The sequence below is a fragment of the Asterias rubens genome, chromosome 21 (genome assembly GCF_902459465.1).
Source record: "Asterias rubens chromosome 21, eAstRub1.3, whole genome shotgun sequence".
Taxonomy (NCBI): domain Eukaryota; kingdom Metazoa; phylum Echinodermata; class Asteroidea; order Forcipulatida; family Asteriidae; genus Asterias; species Asterias rubens.
In genome coordinates this window covers 1,498,836-1,516,196 of record NC_047082.1, presented here as the reverse complement: position 1 = coordinate 1,516,196, position 17,361 = coordinate 1,498,836, and the positions used below count along the sequence as shown (strand labels likewise).

Sequence of the window (17,361 nt, the reverse complement as noted above, 5' to 3'; positions counted from 1 at the left end):
TATTCCTCTAATGAGCAGTGTGGATAGTGTGCCCTCTTTCGGCAATAATTTTAATCATATTAAATATGCACATGCATTACCAAAAATGGAATCCAAGGATCGGTTCACCAGAAGCCAATACAAGTTAAATACGAAGGAGACTGGGTTTTAGATAATTAAAACGTTGACAGAGCCATATCGATGGTACCAGACTATATGCTTACCTTTGCGTTGGCTCGTCTGAAAAAGAACCCCAGAATAAACACAGCACAAACTGGGGAGTTCGTCACGCCAATGAGACCAATGACTGCCTGTATGACCAAACAATGAACATTGAAGGTATGAATATGGATATTGTTCATAACACAATTTGGAAACTAAACATGTTTTCCTAGCAACTGTCACCAATAGTTCTTACCCGTAGTAAGTTACCCAGCTCTCCAACAAAAATAGTTACAGCAATGTTCAGGCATCCAAACAGTACCACTGTCATAAACAAAATCAAAAAGAATGTTTAGTTTGGGTTACAATCAAGTACGACCTCAAACGAAGACACTCCTAGCCACATTTACAACCATCCCCTCCCCTCCCGTAAACGGTATTTTTGTGTGTAGTAATGGTTTTGTATTGTGTGGGCCATTTGCTAGACTTAGTTCTAGAATGGAACTTTCTTGTTCATTGGCATCAGCTAATACTTCAGAAACTGACTTTTCAGCGCGAGCTATTACTTCTTGATTGGATACTTCTTTCATTCAGAAACATCAAGCGTTCCAACAAGCACTCACTTTGCGCTATATTTATTATAAAACGAACCGAGCGTTCCGAAAAGCACATCAAACGCTCTAACAATAAAATCAAGCGTTCCAAATAGCAAAATGGTTTGTTCGGTGTTCCTAATGTTCCTTTTCTTTTATCATATGCCGTCCACGTTATTTTCACAACCCGCCCTCTATGGGGGTTTATTGCTTACCAATTATTCTAGTGATAAAAAGGTACCTCGAGTCTGGCAAATCCTTCCAGATTTTAGAAACAGTGTGTGTTACGGTGACCGTTGCTGCTGAGTTCAAAATGGAAGATATGGTGCTGCCAAGAAAACAAAATAACATAATGTTACACAAACATTTTGCTTAGCACAATAATTGTGATAACCAGAAGAGGTCACCAGCCAACTACTTAGTCCCACTGTTCGCAACTGGTTCCCTGATTATTTCCACTTAGCATCAACTGAAAGATTGTTTTACTGCAAATCGCCAACTGTGTATACCTGAGAGCAGCACTGCACAGACCAGACACTAGAATTCCTGGGATACCCGGCAGATGATGAAACGCTTCCAAGATGTAGTATGGTAACAGCTGAAACAAAACAATATATCACCAAGCAATGGTCATAAATTGGTTTTACCATGGAGGTAGAGTAAGCATTGCGCTGACAAAAACCATACTACGACCCTAAGTGAATCATCCTTACCTTGTAAATATTTGAAATAAGACTACCTTAAAGCTACACTTACCCCGTCCGGGTCGCTAAGCTTTCCTGAAGAGATTGGATCACAGTCGACGTAGATGGCGTACATTGCCATTCCGGCCAGAGTGCAGAACAAAGTGATTGCGTTACACAAGACGATGTAGAAGGCAAAAGCACTGATTGGTCATAAAAAGGATTAGGTTTTGTTTGAAATGATTGAAACAACTTCATGAAGAGCGTGGTAACAATTAATTTGTCTTGCATGCAGCAAACTGGGAAAGAGGTTTTGACATGCGTAGAGTATAGGGAGTGTGTATAGCAGCACACTCCTAAAACTGGTTTTAATCTCAAATTGTCCATGCTTTATATTATTTTGTGTTTTAGTTGCCAACTTTTGATGTACATAATGTTGATGTTCAGGAAGTACGTCATGCGACCAATAAGCGTGCTTGAAGCAACAACTTTTAAAAGTTTAACCATATGGAAGTAAATACTTACCCATGAGCGTGCGCCTGAGTCTTACAACTGTTATATCGTTGCATTTGATGTGGCAGTACAGTGAGTAGGGTCAGCCAGGTTAGGATTCCACCAATCACCACACTCCAGAAACTCACAAAGATTCGTGGGTCAGAATCGAAACTGATTCATAGAAAATATAGGACTATGCATTAAAGTTGATGATAGAAAATAATAGGACTATGCATTAAAGTTGATGATAGAAAATATAGGACTATGCATTAAAGTTGATAATAGAAAATATAGGACTATGCATTAAAGTTGATGATACTTGTTACACTAAATAACAAGAACATATGATAAGGCCGAGTAAAGCAAAGAGTTGTGACTTTAATAAATCACCTAACGTCACTATCACGGCAATCTTGCTTGTGCAACCTCGTCCTCGGGGTGATCGATCTCACCGTGAAATTTGTCCCAAGTATGCCTTGCTCGCTGACAAGTATACAAGGCGCACTGCCGATGATAGCGATGTTGCTGCGTGTGACGAACGTGCATTGTGTCAAGCATTTCAAACAACTTTTTCGTTGTCATGTTGTTATTTGGAGAGAAAAAATTGCCATCCCTCAGTTAAAGTTACTAGCTCTGACACGCCCCTATAGCATGTACACGAGGAGGGGCAATGTCTAGTTTCCGCCACTCACATAACTTCATTGAATCTTCCACCTTCCATGTTGGTCGTCCATACGGTAGCAAAGCCCAACTTGATAGACGTCTGGACACCAGCCGCTATTAGGCATGTAAACATCAATGTCATCTGAAACACATCGGCCCACAACACAGCTTTCATGCCACCCTGTGGTAAACAAGAACAGTGATGTAACAACAACAACAACAACATCAACAAGAACACAGTCCATACGGCTTTACAGTCTTTGAAGATCCTTTACACGAATCTCATCCATAACTACTTACAATGACGGTGTAAAACGTACAAACTGCAGATAGAATGATAGCAGCTGATGTTACACTCAACCGGGAACCAGTAACTGCGAAAATTGAAATACATGTATATGTATATTAAAGCTTTATTCTATTGTTTAAATTCGCAATTCATTTAACAACAACAACAACAACAACAACAACAACAACAACAACAACAACAACAACAACAGCAACAGCAACAACAACAACAACAACAACAACAACAACAACAACAACAACAACAACAACAACAACAACAACAACAACAACAACAACAACAATACAGCATTTTTAAAGCGCACTTAATCTGTAAAACATTCAAAGGCGCTGGTCAAAGAACAAGAAGAGAACTTCACTCAATATCTGCATAGGCTAATCTGAAGAGATGGGTTTTGAGAGAATGTTGGAATCGAGAGATGTCATGTGTGTCCTTGAGATGTTGAGGCAGAGAGTTCCAGAGGCGGGGTGAAATGTTACTGAATGCCCTGTCCCATTTGAACCCAGTATTTTATATAAGGAGTGCAGTATACACAAAACATGATCAAACACTCATCAATAAATCCAATTGAAGAAAAATGAATAAATAAACTTCAATTTACTCAAGACAATCCGGCAAACAAAGAATCACAAAAAGAACCTTAAAAAAAACCGGACTGTATAAAGCCCAACTGTTAACAGGTTGTTGTATCCTCTAAATATATGAATAAAAAACTATGATATGCTACTTTCTGATAAACCCCCTCCACATATTCAAACAAACACATTTAAAAAAAAAGTAAAGAAACCAACAACAAAAAGATTATTACAACACAAAATTAACTTCTATAAAGGACGTCGAGATTTGATTTTGTTTTACTACTCACCCGTTGTTATAACCAAAGATGCCGCACGTGTTGCAAGACCAGAAATAAAGAACTGAATCAATAAAAAGAAGATTTAAATTGTCTATCGGTGAAGATATAATTATTCGAAATATCGTCTATGGAAAATAGTACATTAAGGTTTTCAATAACAGAATGGGATAATGTTTGGTAATCACGAGCCCTTAAATTTATGGCAATAAAAACTTACATGGTTACATGTGCATAGCTTTCGGTAGTATAAAGCATTTTTAGAATCGTTTCACTTCGAAGTAATGTGGTTTAGAAAACGATATAAGTTTTTAACCAACAAAATTTGAATTTGAGATAACTTTCCTCATCAAAAGAGCTTACCATATAGACGTATCCGATGAACAAACAACAAAACTGCACAAGTTTGTTGAATCGCATACCAATGTACTGCAAGTGCATAAAACGATACGGGGGAGGAAAACAGAGCTGTTTTTTAAATATATTTTTTTAAGGAGTACCACATGAAAAAAAACAAGCATAATATCCATAGGGATATATAGCTAAGTGCTAATTTCAACAGACCATCCCACGATAATAAAAAACAAGAAGGGGAAAAGGGATAATTGTTTATACTGGACTATGCCTCAGTCACTAAAAAGTGATGGGAGAAATAACAATTAGCATCACACTGCAATCATAATTGCCGTAAAACAGGACATTACTTAAGGTATTTATTTACTCTACATTTGAATGACTGCATGCCCTGGTGGCAAGTAATGTCTGAAATAACTGATAATGGACTGATGGTAGGCTGTTCCAGATCTTCACAGAGGAAGGAAAGCCCTGTCAAAACTTCGTAGAGTTCTTGCTGAGGTCATACCCTGAGGGACCGGGGGACTGTAGAGCACATCTGTGTATTTGATACTTTTTAATAAGTGTGTTGGGGGTACGTTCTTTTTGTGAGATAACAATAAACGAAACAAATTAATATTGAAAATGAATGTTGAGACGTTATTCTTTACTTTAAAAGTAAAGGTAAGTTTAAATAGAAATGTGCTTTCTATTCTAGTTCGTAAACATTTTTGTTGGTTGTCGATGTTATTTTTTTTGCCAATGAGATCGCCGCAAGGAGGCGGTTTGGCCTGAACACTCTGACGTCACACTTCAGGTTGAGCCCACGTCCATAATCACCTTTGACCTGACATCATTCATATGGCCTTCATGAGATTCGCCGTTAAACTAGGCCTACATGCGTATTGTCATTACCCTCGCGGTAAACAGCCTAACGTCTCACAAGTCTTATTTCATCAATAGAGGGCGATAGAACACATTAATGAAACCAATTTTAATTTTAAAACACTTGCCGACAACAATGATTCTTTCTTTTGAAACTAATCATACAACATGTGCGTTTTAGAATTTATCACTCCTCTACTGCCCATACCTACGGAGCTCCATGAGTGCCATCCCACTTATTGAGATACTGACATAATTTATCTCATCAAGACGACTTATTTCGTGGTATAAGTTAACTTACCGACATATTTTATCTAGCTAAGTCGACTTATTCAAAACAATCAGTCGACTATTAGCAACATAGTTTATCTCACCAAGTCGACTTAGATAAAACAAAAGGTCGACTTGCTGACATAATTTGTCTTGCCAAGTCAACTTACTGAGAGTACTAAGCCAACTTACCGACATAACTTATCTCGCCAAGTCGACTTAGATAAAACAATAAGTCAACTTGCTGACGCAATTTTTTTCAACAAGTCGACTTACTGAGAGTACCAAGTCGACTTACTGACATAATTTACCTCGCCAAGTCGACTTAGATAAAACAATAAGTCAACTTGCTGAAATAATTTATTTCAACAAGTCGATTTACTGAGAGTACTAAGTCGACATACTGACATAATTTACCTCGCCAAGTCGACTTAGATAAAACAATAAGTCAACTTGCTGACATAATTTACCTCACCAAGTCGACTTACTGAGAGTACTAAGTCGACATACTGACATAATTTACCTCGCCAAGTCGACTTAGATAAAACAATAAGTCAACTTGCTGACATAATTTATTTCAACAAGTCGACTTACCGAGAGTAATAAGTCGACTTACTGACATAATTTATCTCACCAAGTCGACTTTATAGATAAAATGGCAAGTCGACTTACTGACATATTATCTCACCAAGTCGACCTAGATAAAATGATAAATGGACTTACTGACATAATTCATCTCAACCAGTCGACTAATTAAGAAGTTTACTTATACACAGCCTGCACACGTTGCAACGTGTGTGTATTGAGATTGCGAGTTAGGGCCCGCGTGATCGCTAATAATGTGGGGGCGTTTTTCGTGCCTTGGATACAGAAAAATAACCACAATCTAAGACTTGAATCCAGTCTACACCTCGTCCAACTCCGATTGTATTAGTCAATTCAGGCATCCTCTTCAATTTTATTTTATGTAACAAGCAAAATTATTAATTTACTGATTTTATTTAAAAAATGGTAATGGCTGTTAGCAAACTGCGTCCAACTAACACTACATGGTGTAGTACTTGCAAAATAGTGTTACTGGCCTGACGTTTTGACCCTACTACGTGAGAAGAATGAGACAATAAATCATGAATTCAGTTCAAAAGGATAAAAGTTTGTTTTCGTCATATTATTCATCAAACTATAAGCCTTTACACAATTAAAATCTTCACAACAAAATGTATAATGGAAGGTACCAGACAGCACGTAACGGAGCCGAGTTGAAAAGTGACAATACCAAAGTGCAACCATCAGCCGTTGTCAAAAGGATAAAAAGGTTGTTGTCGCCACAACCAACGCCTTATATTCAACGAACCATGTGAATCTATTCACAAAACCTTGTAAAGAATATCCATGCATATATTTGTCAGGTGCATAAAATTATGTGCCACTATTGTACAGATGACGTGTTCAAACATGTCTAACCATCAATTGATTTATGTTGACTTCTTGGTTTCTGTAAGTCAACTTGTCGATATAAATTATATCAGTAAGTTGACTTATTATTTTATCTAAGTCGACTAGGTGAGATAATTTTTATCAGTAAGTTGACTTATTACTCTCAGTAAGTCGACTTGGTGAGGTAAATTATGTCAGCAAGTTGACTTATTGTTTTATCTAAGTCGACTTGGCGAGATAAATTATGTCAGTAAGTCGACTTAGTACTCTCAGTAAGTCGACTAATTATGTTATCTAAGTCGACTTGAAGATACATATTTTGTCAGAAAGTCGACTTAATATTCTCAGTAATTCAACTTGGCGAAATAAGTTATGTCAGCAAGTTGACTTATTGTTTTATCTAAGTCGACTTGGTGAGATAAATTATGTCAGTAAGTCGACTTATTACATTCAGTAAGTCGACTTGTTGAAAAAAATTATGTCAGCAAGTTGACTTATTGTTTTATCTAAGTCGACTTGGCGAGATAAATTATGTCAGTAAGTCGAGTTAGTACCCTCAGTAAGTCGACTTGGCGAGATAATTTATGTCAGTAAGTCGACTTAGTACTCTCAGTAAGTCGACTTGGCGAGACAAATTATGTCAGCAAGTCGACTTTTTGTTTTATCTAAGTCGACTTGGTGAGATAAACTATGTTGCTTAGTCGACTAATTGTTTTGAATAAGTCGACTAAGCTAGATAAAATATGTCGGTAAGTTAACTTATACCACGAAATAAGTCGTCTTGATGAGATAAATTATGTCGGTATCTCAATATGTGGGATGGCACTCCTGGAGCTCCGTACATACCTCATAAATACTGGTGAGTCGCATTTTGTAGAACTTAGGCATGAACACCAAACCAGCAATAGTCCCAGCTATGGTGAAGGGTACGATGGAACCCATGTACAGAAACACTCCACGTAGGTAGGTTTCAGACACGCTACCTTGCAGGTAGATACCGGTCAATAGGGTGGCCGTCAGGGACATGGACACCGGGAAGAAAGTCATCTAGGATGAAATGAATGGCAATAAAAATCTGTTGGTTGGACGCCTAAAGCAGCTTTCGAAAGTTTAAAGCATTTTAGAGAAACATTTTTTTATGTAACAATTTGAATATGAGAAGCGTTATTGTGTATTCCTGCTTGGACACCGCTCCGGGTTTTCGGCGATATCTTACAAAAGCGACCACCTTTTGAAATGAAATTTCCAGATGTTAGTTTTCTTGTATACAACTTCACTTACGTAGGATTAAACAACCAAACGGTTAAAAAAAAACATGTGTTCGTATGAGAGAGATTAGCTGTTGCTAGCTTCGGCTTCTATAATCCCCAATGTAGGAGCTTTGCAAAATTCCCTTTTAGGAAAATCATCTAAACAAAACATATGATAACTGAACAGTGCCCTCAACCAAATTTCAGTCCCTCAAAAAATGTAACATACTTTCCGGCTTGCCAGCATGAACTCTCCAGACGAGTTGTTCTTTCTACTTTTGAACGCGTAGAAGATGCCAATGGCGGATGACGTCATCAACATGGCGCCGAAGACCAGATAATCTGCCCAATGGAATGAGGGTCTAGAATTCTCCATCATGATTGGAGAAACGAAATGCCTACAAACAAACATAAAGTCTAGTTTTGTTTAGAATACTTCATTATTTAAAACGTCCCCAGGAGGCCTATTAGACAGATTGCACATGACGTCATTGACCGCCATCTTTGATGTAGCACAATGGAAAGTGCAAGCCAATGATAACCTTTAACGCGTGCACGTTTCATCAAAGATGGCGGCCAATATGCAGGGGTCTATTCATGCCCCTATACCTTTAAAACATAAAATATCAACAGTGTTAAATTAAAACACAAAATACAGTGACATCTTAACTCAATTTTATGTGGGTTGTCCATGCCTGTTGCCTATGTCTATTTGTTTGTTTGTTTGTTTGTTTGTTTGTTTGTTTGTTTGTTTGTTTGGTTGTTTGGTTGTTTGGTTGTTTGTTTGTTTGTTTGTTTGTTTGTTTGTTTGTTTGTTTGTTTGTTTGTTTTTTTTGTTTTTTTTGTTTGTTTGTTTGTTTGTTTGTTTGTTTGTTTGTTTGTTTGTTTGTTTGTTTGTTTGGTTGTTTGTTTGTTTGTTTGGTTGGTTGGTTGTGTGTATCTATTTCCTTTCCTGTTTCCCCTACCGTCGTTGTTGAAAGAAAACTTGTGCGCATTCAACGTGTATAGTAGAATAAAAACACGCCACTTTAAAATGACGTATTGCCAGATTCTCGCCGAACAATTCTGCGCAGTGAATATATTCATTTTGCCCTCATTGAGTCAGCAAGGAGGGTCGAACATCATAAAAGTACCAGCTTGTACCCTCTCCCATTTCGAAAAGCATAAAGGAGACAATCTTTTAGTTAAAGTCACCTGGAAGTGGTATTTTTTCAAAATAAAGCTTTTGTCACTAATATATGTGTTTTGATGAGTGGAATGTGAATAAACAGTTAACTAAGGTTTTAAAAAATCAGTAATTATGTTACTTACAAATTTAAGAGTAGACCCCGACCCGAGAGGGCGCTGTTCGTGACGTAAATCGAGGCAGACTTTGCCTGTAATGCGTAGAGTAAACACAATTGCAAAGTCGTGAGTTTGTACGTTTCAAAAAAAAAATGTTTTTTTCCGGCAATGCCGACCAGGTGTATTGCTGCTGAATGCAGAAAAACACTTTTTGAAATGTACCAACTCACGACTTGGACGTACATGCACTTTGCACGTGTGTTTACTATACGCATTGCAGGCAAAGTCTGCCTCGATTGACGTCACAAAAGGGGTAGGCGGAGTCAGCCCCCCAACAGCTTTATATATTTTTTAAACATATAAATCGTGACAAACAATTACTAAAAAAATTGTTTTATTGTTCGTAAGCATATACTCTTATGTTTGAAAGAAAAAAAAATCTATTTCCAGGTGACTTTAAAGCCATTGGACCCTTTCGGTACAGAAAAACCCAAAAAGTTCACAGATTTACAAATAACTTACAGGGTTTACAGAAGGTAGTGGTGAAAGACTTCCCTTGAAATATGGGCCTTGGACAATAGTGTTTACCAAAAGGGTCCAATGGCTTTAAGATAAATTGCCTCTTGAACTGTTTAGCAAATCGTGACAATGATGAATTCCCATAGAAAATAATTATGAATACATTTTGCTCTATTGAAAGGGGTATATAGAGTAAAAATCAAGAACATCCTGTCAACATAATTTATCAGTCCAAACGCCCTCTAATGCTGTCCTTGACTAGCTCCCAATTAATTACCTGGATGGGTATTCAATTTGATAACCACAACAAAAAGGGCCTTAAAGGCATTGGACACTATATTGGTAATTACTAAAAAATAATTGTGCATAAAACTTACTCGGTAACAAGCAGAGCGAGCTGTTGTTAGTATAAAACATTGAGAGAAACGGCTCCGTCTCAAGTAACGTATATGGTTTCCTCTTTTTTGAATTTGATTTCGAGTCCTCAGAATTAGATTTTGAGGTCTCGAAATCAAGCATCTGAAAGCACACAACTTCGTGTGACAATTGTGTTTTTCTTCCATTATTATCTTGCAACTTCGACGACCAATTGAGTTCAAATTTTCACAGGTTTGTTATTTAGTGCATATTATGTTGAGATACACCAAGTGAGAAGACTGGTCTTTGGCAATTACCAAATGTGTCCATAGTCTTCACGGCGCTGTTTACCGGATATTCCCTGCGCTTCACAGCGACAAGGGCCCAACTTCATAAAAATTCATACGCACCAAACAATTGTTTAACTTTCTTCTGCTTAGCGAAATAGAGCAGGATACCAGTAACATACCAGGTGTGACATAGTATTAAGGCTGTTGGTAACCTTACTCCTAACCATAATTTTGTTTATGCTAAGCAATTTCGTTTGCAGCACTTAGAAATGCCCTGTTATCAAGACTATATAGCATAAAACTCTTTAAGCCGAAAAGTGCAGCACCAAATCTGTGCTCTGCTGCGAAGTGAAGGGTTTCACTATTGAAACTCACGAACAAACTGATTAAACTTTTACTTCAAGTGCAGTCAGTTCGTACCGATCCTGTTTTCATAATAGAAATAAGTGTTCATAACTCCGGATAATCTGCTTTTTATTAGCTGAAATATCACATCATCGCCCATGCAGCTACTCATAAAGTTGGTTAAAAGCAACACTGCATTTCGAAACCCAAAATATCCAGCTGTGTACATAATTTACACATGGATACAGGTATTCTAAATGTATTAGGTTGGGGATCAAGGTTATTCTAAACTGATTTGTCATTGCTACGTATCGAAGCAGAAGGGAGTTATTTCAAAACGAATGAATTTTGTAGGGATTCTGGTAACCTTGATAGTGCAGGTGTTCTTTTGAGGGGGACTATCTTTTAACAAAACATTAAAACCAGGAGGAAACTATGGCGTTACTGTATGCAATTGGATACACGTTCAAACGGACTTTGCTCGCTGAATATCCTTCAAGTGATGAAACAAAGACTTGTGTGTTTTGTTTTAGGCACAGTGAAATATATTCACATCCCATATTCAGTAAACTATTGGCGTGTATTGCCGTCACAATGATAAAACAAATCTCTCTCATGCATGGTTAGAAGTCTTAAATAGTGCACCAATAAAGGTACTCAAGGCGCCTACTATATTATACAGAAAGATTGGTTATTGAAAGTTATGCACTCTGAGAACCAACATGTTGCACCGTGGTTTACAAGGTGCTATACGGCGCATTAAACAGCCACATAGGAACACCGGGGCACACCCCTTAAATTTTCGAGCACTGGGTTCTTTTATATGTGTTACACAACACTCGGGGACAACGGCTTTGCGTCCCATCCGAAGGATGAAACAATGTTATGTGTCACGGCTGGGGATTCGAACTCTTTGCTGACACTTAAGTTTGAAATCGGTGCTCTTAACCGCTCGGCCACTATACTATCAGGAAAGAATTTCATGAAGTATGCACTTTGGTTATACTGTCACGACAGTTTCTTGTACGGTTTGACCAGCTATATGTATTCATCACCTGTCTTTAGCTTCTTTAGGGGGCCATTTTGTCATTCGTGGCTCCCGGGGCTGGATGTGTCTTCTGGAGTTATTCACAGCATTGCATTTGATATTCATCTCAAACATTTTGGCAAAGGGGTATTTCGGGTACGTAGTTGAAGTCATGGTGTGCAAATAGGGAATCAGGCGTTAAAGAAACGTTTTAAATTAATTATTCACTTTTATGCAGATCTGTAGTGCGTAGTGTAATTCTCACGACTAAATATTTGCATTAAGTGAATAATTATTCTAAAACGTTTATCCCACGTCCGATTCCCTATACTTGGACACCATGACTCCAACTACGTCCCCAAAATACCCCCTTGCCAAATTTCCCTCACGTCAATCGATTTACATCAAAACTAATGTTGTAGATAGTAACATCTACACCGGGAGCCACGAAGCACAAAGTGGCCCCCTGAGGAAGCTAAAGATAGGTTAAGACGCAATAGGTACTGCAAACTGACAGTCAAATAAAATATCTCTCGTTAAAGCGCGTCCAGTGCTTCGATATTAATACTGCTGTCCTTCAAGGGCCAGTATTTTCACTTGGTGGCACTCAACATAATACATAAAATGACAAACCTATGAAAACTTGCAAGTTAACTACGAGAAAAAAAATACCCTTATCACATGAAGTTATATACTTTCAGATGTTTGATTACGAGACCTCACATCCTAAATCTGAGGTCTCGAAAATTACTTCATTCGTGAAAAATACGTCACTTCAGAGGGAGCCGTTTCTCACAATGTGTTTTACTATCAACCTCTCCCCATTACTCGTTACCAAGTGAGATTTTATGCTGATAATTATTTTGAGTAATTACTAATAGTGCAGTGTCCACTGCCCTTAACCACTTGTACAAATAAAGTATAGATGAAGTAACATACGTATAAGTATTTATACATAAAAAGTAATAATAATAATACCGTGGATGTATCAAAAAAGCAGAGAGAATTTGGCTTTGTGGTAGTTATTGCTGTTCGAGAAAGATTATGATTGAGGAGAGTACTCACTGAAAGTATTGATGATTGCTAGGCTGGAGCTACATTGACTTTGCAACCAGGAGGTTTCGTCAATGGCAGTTTGAATTGTAAATAAAAGGTCTGACAAAACCAGAGCCGACAGTGCTTCCAAGAAGATTGTTATTATTTCAATACCTCCATGTTATTACATAGTCTGCTCGCAGGAATTGTGTTTATGGTGTTGTCTCTAATCAAACATGCAGTTACCTTCAGCCCAAATGCAGGCCCGATACTTAAAGGCAGTGGACACTATTGGTAATTACTCAAAATAATTATCATCATAAAACCTTTCTTGATTACGAGTAATGGGGAGAGGTTGATAGTATAAAACATTGTGAGAAACAGCTCCCTCTGACGTGACGTAGTTTTCGAGAAAGAAGTAATTTTCCACGAATTTGATTTCGAGACCTCGAGTTTAGAATTTGAGGTCTCGAAATCAAGCATCAGAAAGCACACAACTTCGTGTGACAAGGGTGTTTTTTCTTTCATTATTATCTCGCAACTTCGATGATCGATCAAGCTCAAATTTTCACAGGTTTGGTATTTTACGCAGATGTTGAGATACACCAACTGTGAAGACTAGTCTTTGAAAATAACCAATACTGTCCACTGTCTTAAACAGAGGCAACACCAAGGCGATTGCCTACAATTGGTCATTGCCTTGTTGCCCTTGAAATGCTCCAGATCCAGTTACAGTTTCCTCATAGGGTGCCCTTTACCAAGGAGAAAATGCCTTGGCAAATGTGTAGTATTCTACACAAACAGTATTTGTTTTTTCTTGAGTAAAACTTACTTAATCCTTATTTACGTAGACAAGAGGTAAACATCTTTACTGATTTTTTAGAGTAGAGATTAACAAAATACACACATCGGTGTATATGTATGGGTAAAACCAAAACATATTTATGCCCGATGCAAATTTCCATCTATTAAATAATTTAGTATAATATTCAAACTGCCTCTAGCTACCGGCCAATCTCGGTGGTCTAGTTGGTTATATAAATTGCTCTAGATGCAAAGTCGTGGGTTTGAATCCCACCCGAGTAATATGTCTGTGATTTTTTTTCCACAGAGCTCGGGAAAGTACTGAGTGCACAGTGCTAACACACATCGAAGTAAATGGTTAAAACCACAAAATTTATATTCTTTATTCCTGATGCAAATTTCCATCTATTTAGAAAATATATATGAAAACATTTACAAGGTCTGTGTTATTTAAAACTTTACAAAATTATTATTGTACACGACCCTTATAGGACAACAACAAAAAGTGACAAACACTCACCAAGAATAAGATCGTTGACGAGAAAAACTCGCTTCTGAAGCAGTGATGGTCCTGCCGTGAAACGAGCAAAATCTAACCCGTAGGAAGCCTCCGAAATGTCTGCAACGATTCCCAAATGCCGTGTACACAATATATTTTTTTCAGCCACTGAAGCAAACAAAATCCCGTTTTTGTACGTTTTTTTTTTTTCGGCGTTTTAATAAAGTCCAGAGTTATTAAAACAACAAACCCTATATTAAAAAAGTATTTAAAAAGCTTACGTCGAAAATTTGACTTTGAGGTAAAATCAGTTGTACTTTTCCATTCAAACTTTTATATTCACTATTCAGTCTCCTGACGATGACTAGAGCAAGCTAGTCGAAACGTTGAGACCAATTTCAGAACCGACTCCGCGGCAGTACAGTTAATTACGATCCTATAAGCTAAAGTAGTAGTCCAGTCTACTTTCTATACCATCCGCCCTGGTAATAGTTAAAAAGCAGGACAGTTCTTTTCAGAACTGAGAAGTCTCCCAAACCTCCATTTATCTATTCCACGGCAGTAGAATAAAGCAAGACAGTTCCTAAGAACAACTCTACCTGGCAAGTAGATACACACATGGTGTTACCGCAAACCAAATATACATTGATACCTCACCATGCAATGCCTCAAATCCTGTATTCGAGAGAAGTTTCTCAAATGCCGACTCAGACGGCTGGATTTTCGGGTCAACAAAAGTTGAGAAAAAAACGAAACAAATGCCTTACGGCTACTGTCAACATTGACTGCACTTGGTCAAAGGGAATTCGGTTAAGCGTGATATGAATGTCTACAAAATCTGCGTTAAAAACACGAACCACTATAATTGGGTGTCAACTCGTCTGCTTGACGCTATAAACATTGCTTCATGGTGCGTGCAGTGTACTGTTGTTATTGACTTTCTCTCTTTTGCTAGAGGCGGTTTTGCGAAATCACTACTCATACATCCTGCATACGTCAACATGGACCAATTAAAGGGTGCGTCGTTTAGCTTCCCTGGGTCGACCCCGGTGTGTGGCGGGGTTTTTGTCCAGGACGAACGTGGGTAATTATCTGCACACGTTCGTCCTGGAAAAAAAAACCGCCACACACCGGGGTCGACCCAGGGAAGCTAAACGAACGCACCCAAAACACAGATATAGAGAGCTTATTACGTCACTGCACGTTTATCCAATGGAATCACTGGTTTTGATAAGCAAGTGCCTGCAGAAATACAGGGTACCAGTCTATGTAATCAGTGGAGCCAGTTTGAGTGAGTGTGGCTTATAGGTGGAATTATGCCCATCATTTCATAGTCTGGTCCCCTGACCAAAGATTCCTTGACGTCTCTTGTTAAAAACCTAAATTCGACAGAGCCTAGTCGGAGATTTTTGGGTCTGGGAACCAGACTAATCATTTCAATACCAATAGATTTACATGGCAAGTCTGCTGCCACCTAGTGCTCCCAAAAGTCTTTCATTACATCACACTAACGAAAGGGCAATGAATATTCAGTAGGCCCAAAACTAGTAACCAATCACAACAGCTGGATCATAAACAAACGCAAACACATTATTAACAATAATATAAAATTTATTTCAATTTCGTTTTATTTTTGTATGTGTGCTTGACTTAAAGACACTGGGTATCAGCATTTTGAGAAACTGAACACTATTAATTTATTTTTATATTGTGCTAAAATACATACCTCCATAAATATTTTATTGTTTTTTACACAGCATTTTTACAATTTTGTTTTATTTAATTTAGTCATTACTGCTATATTCTTCTTTTATTTATTGTTTTTATTTCATGGACAACTACACTTTATTGTTGTAATGTGCTTTTTAATTACAAAGCAATTTCATTTAAATTTAATTTATTTTATGTATTTTTTTGCATAACATTTTTATTTTATCCTGATACGATGGGGACAATTGTAAAAAAAAAAAGATACAGATTTTTTTTTTTAACAAACAGCTGCTAGCAGTGTTAACCCAGCAAACAACTTTTAACTCTGTCACTCTGTTTAAAAAAAAAACGTTTAAAAAATGTTTGCAATAAAAAGTTGATACTTTTCATGTCCCGCACTGTAAAACTCTTTTAAGTTTCTAGTTCATTTGTTTTGTTATTCTGATGCCATCTTAAAGGAGTTGTGTTCCCTGAGCATATAATGGAGTATTCCATTTCAAACCTTGGCACAAAACCTTTAAGATATCACACCCACAAACAATTTTACAATGGTGTATCTCAACGTATGCGTAAAACAACAAGCCTGTGAAAATTTGAGCTCAAATGGTCGCCGAAGTTGCGAGATAATAATGAAAGAAAAAACATCCTTGTCACACGATGTTGTGTGCTTTCATATGCTTGATTTCGAGACCTCAAATTCTAAATCTGAGGTCTCTAAATCAAATTTGTGGAAAATCAAAATTCGATACTTCAGAGGGAGCTGTTTCTCACAATGTTTTATATACTACCAAAAGCTCTGCATTACTCAATACCAAGTAAGGTTTAATGCTCATAAATATTTTGAGTAATTACCAATAGTGTCCACTGCCTTTAAAGGTTTGCAACTCAACTCAAATTTGTTTGCGCTCCACTAAGCAAAGTCCCTTCTGAAGGAGTCTAAAAAACAGTTGATCCTGAGAATCTAAACAATTTTTCTTGACAATGTTGCCATCATGTTTTATTATTCCAATTACCTTTAATTCAACCTCCAAAACAAAACTCCACAACAATACTGGTATGCAACTGGAGTGGAACTGAACAAAATGATCAATGATGTGCTTCATTAAAGGCAATGGACACTATTGGTAATTACTCAAAATAATTATTTGTATCAAAACTTACTTGGTAACAAGTAACGGGGAGAGGTTGATAGTATAAAACGTTGTGAGAAACGGCTCTCTCTGAAGTGACATAGTTTTCAAGAAAGAAGTAATTTTCCACAAATTTGATTTTGAGACCTCAGAATTAGATTTTGAGGTCTCGAAATCAACATCTGAAAACACACAACTAAGTGTGCCAAGGGTGTTTTTTCTTTCATAGATCTCACAACTTTGACGACCAATTGAGCTCAAATGTTCACAGGTTCGATATTTTGAGATACACTAAGTAAGAAGACTAGTCTTTGACAATTACCAATAGTGTCTAGTGTCTTTAACACTGGCTTATCCATAAAACATGTATTACGCTTACCTTGCACTCTAAACAGCCACAATTCATTTATTTTGGCTCATTCATCCACTTGAAACCTGCACTCCAGGACAT

At 37.4% G+C, this 17,361-nt stretch overlaps 1 protein-coding gene across 3 annotated transcripts in view; it reads right to left on the bottom strand.

The window, feature by feature from the left end:
- The window catches only part of LOC117304546 (sodium-coupled monocarboxylate transporter 1-like), a 20,518-nt gene extending 3,157 nt beyond the window's left edge, over window positions 1-17,361 (bottom strand). The window contains exons 1-13 of one of the 3 annotated variants that reach the window (XM_033789070.1): window positions 17,290-17,361; window positions 8,140-8,308; window positions 7,507-7,707; window positions 4,099-4,164; window positions 3,748-3,799; window positions 2,876-2,949; window positions 2,605-2,756; window positions 1,943-2,083; window positions 1,491-1,620; window positions 1,244-1,332; window positions 950-1,062; window positions 398-465; window positions 204-290 (exon numbers count right to left, since the gene is read on the bottom strand). In XM_033789070.1, coding sequence (XP_033644961.1) covers window positions 204-290; window positions 398-465; window positions 950-1,062; window positions 1,244-1,332; window positions 1,491-1,620; window positions 1,943-2,083; window positions 2,605-2,756; window positions 2,876-2,949; window positions 3,748-3,799; window positions 4,099-4,164; window positions 7,507-7,707; window positions 8,140-8,289 — 1,323 coding nt within the window. In that variant the 5' untranslated portion in view covers window positions 8,290-8,308; window positions 17,290-17,361. Of the gene's footprint in view, window positions 1-203; window positions 291-397; window positions 466-949; window positions 1,063-1,243; window positions 1,333-1,490; window positions 1,621-1,942; window positions 2,084-2,604; window positions 2,757-2,875; window positions 2,950-3,747; window positions 3,800-4,098; window positions 4,165-7,506; window positions 7,708-8,139; window positions 8,328-14,091; window positions 14,481-17,289 lie in introns of those variants that run through there. The other 2 variants (XM_033789068.1, XM_033789069.1) reach the window with 2 other exon arrangements.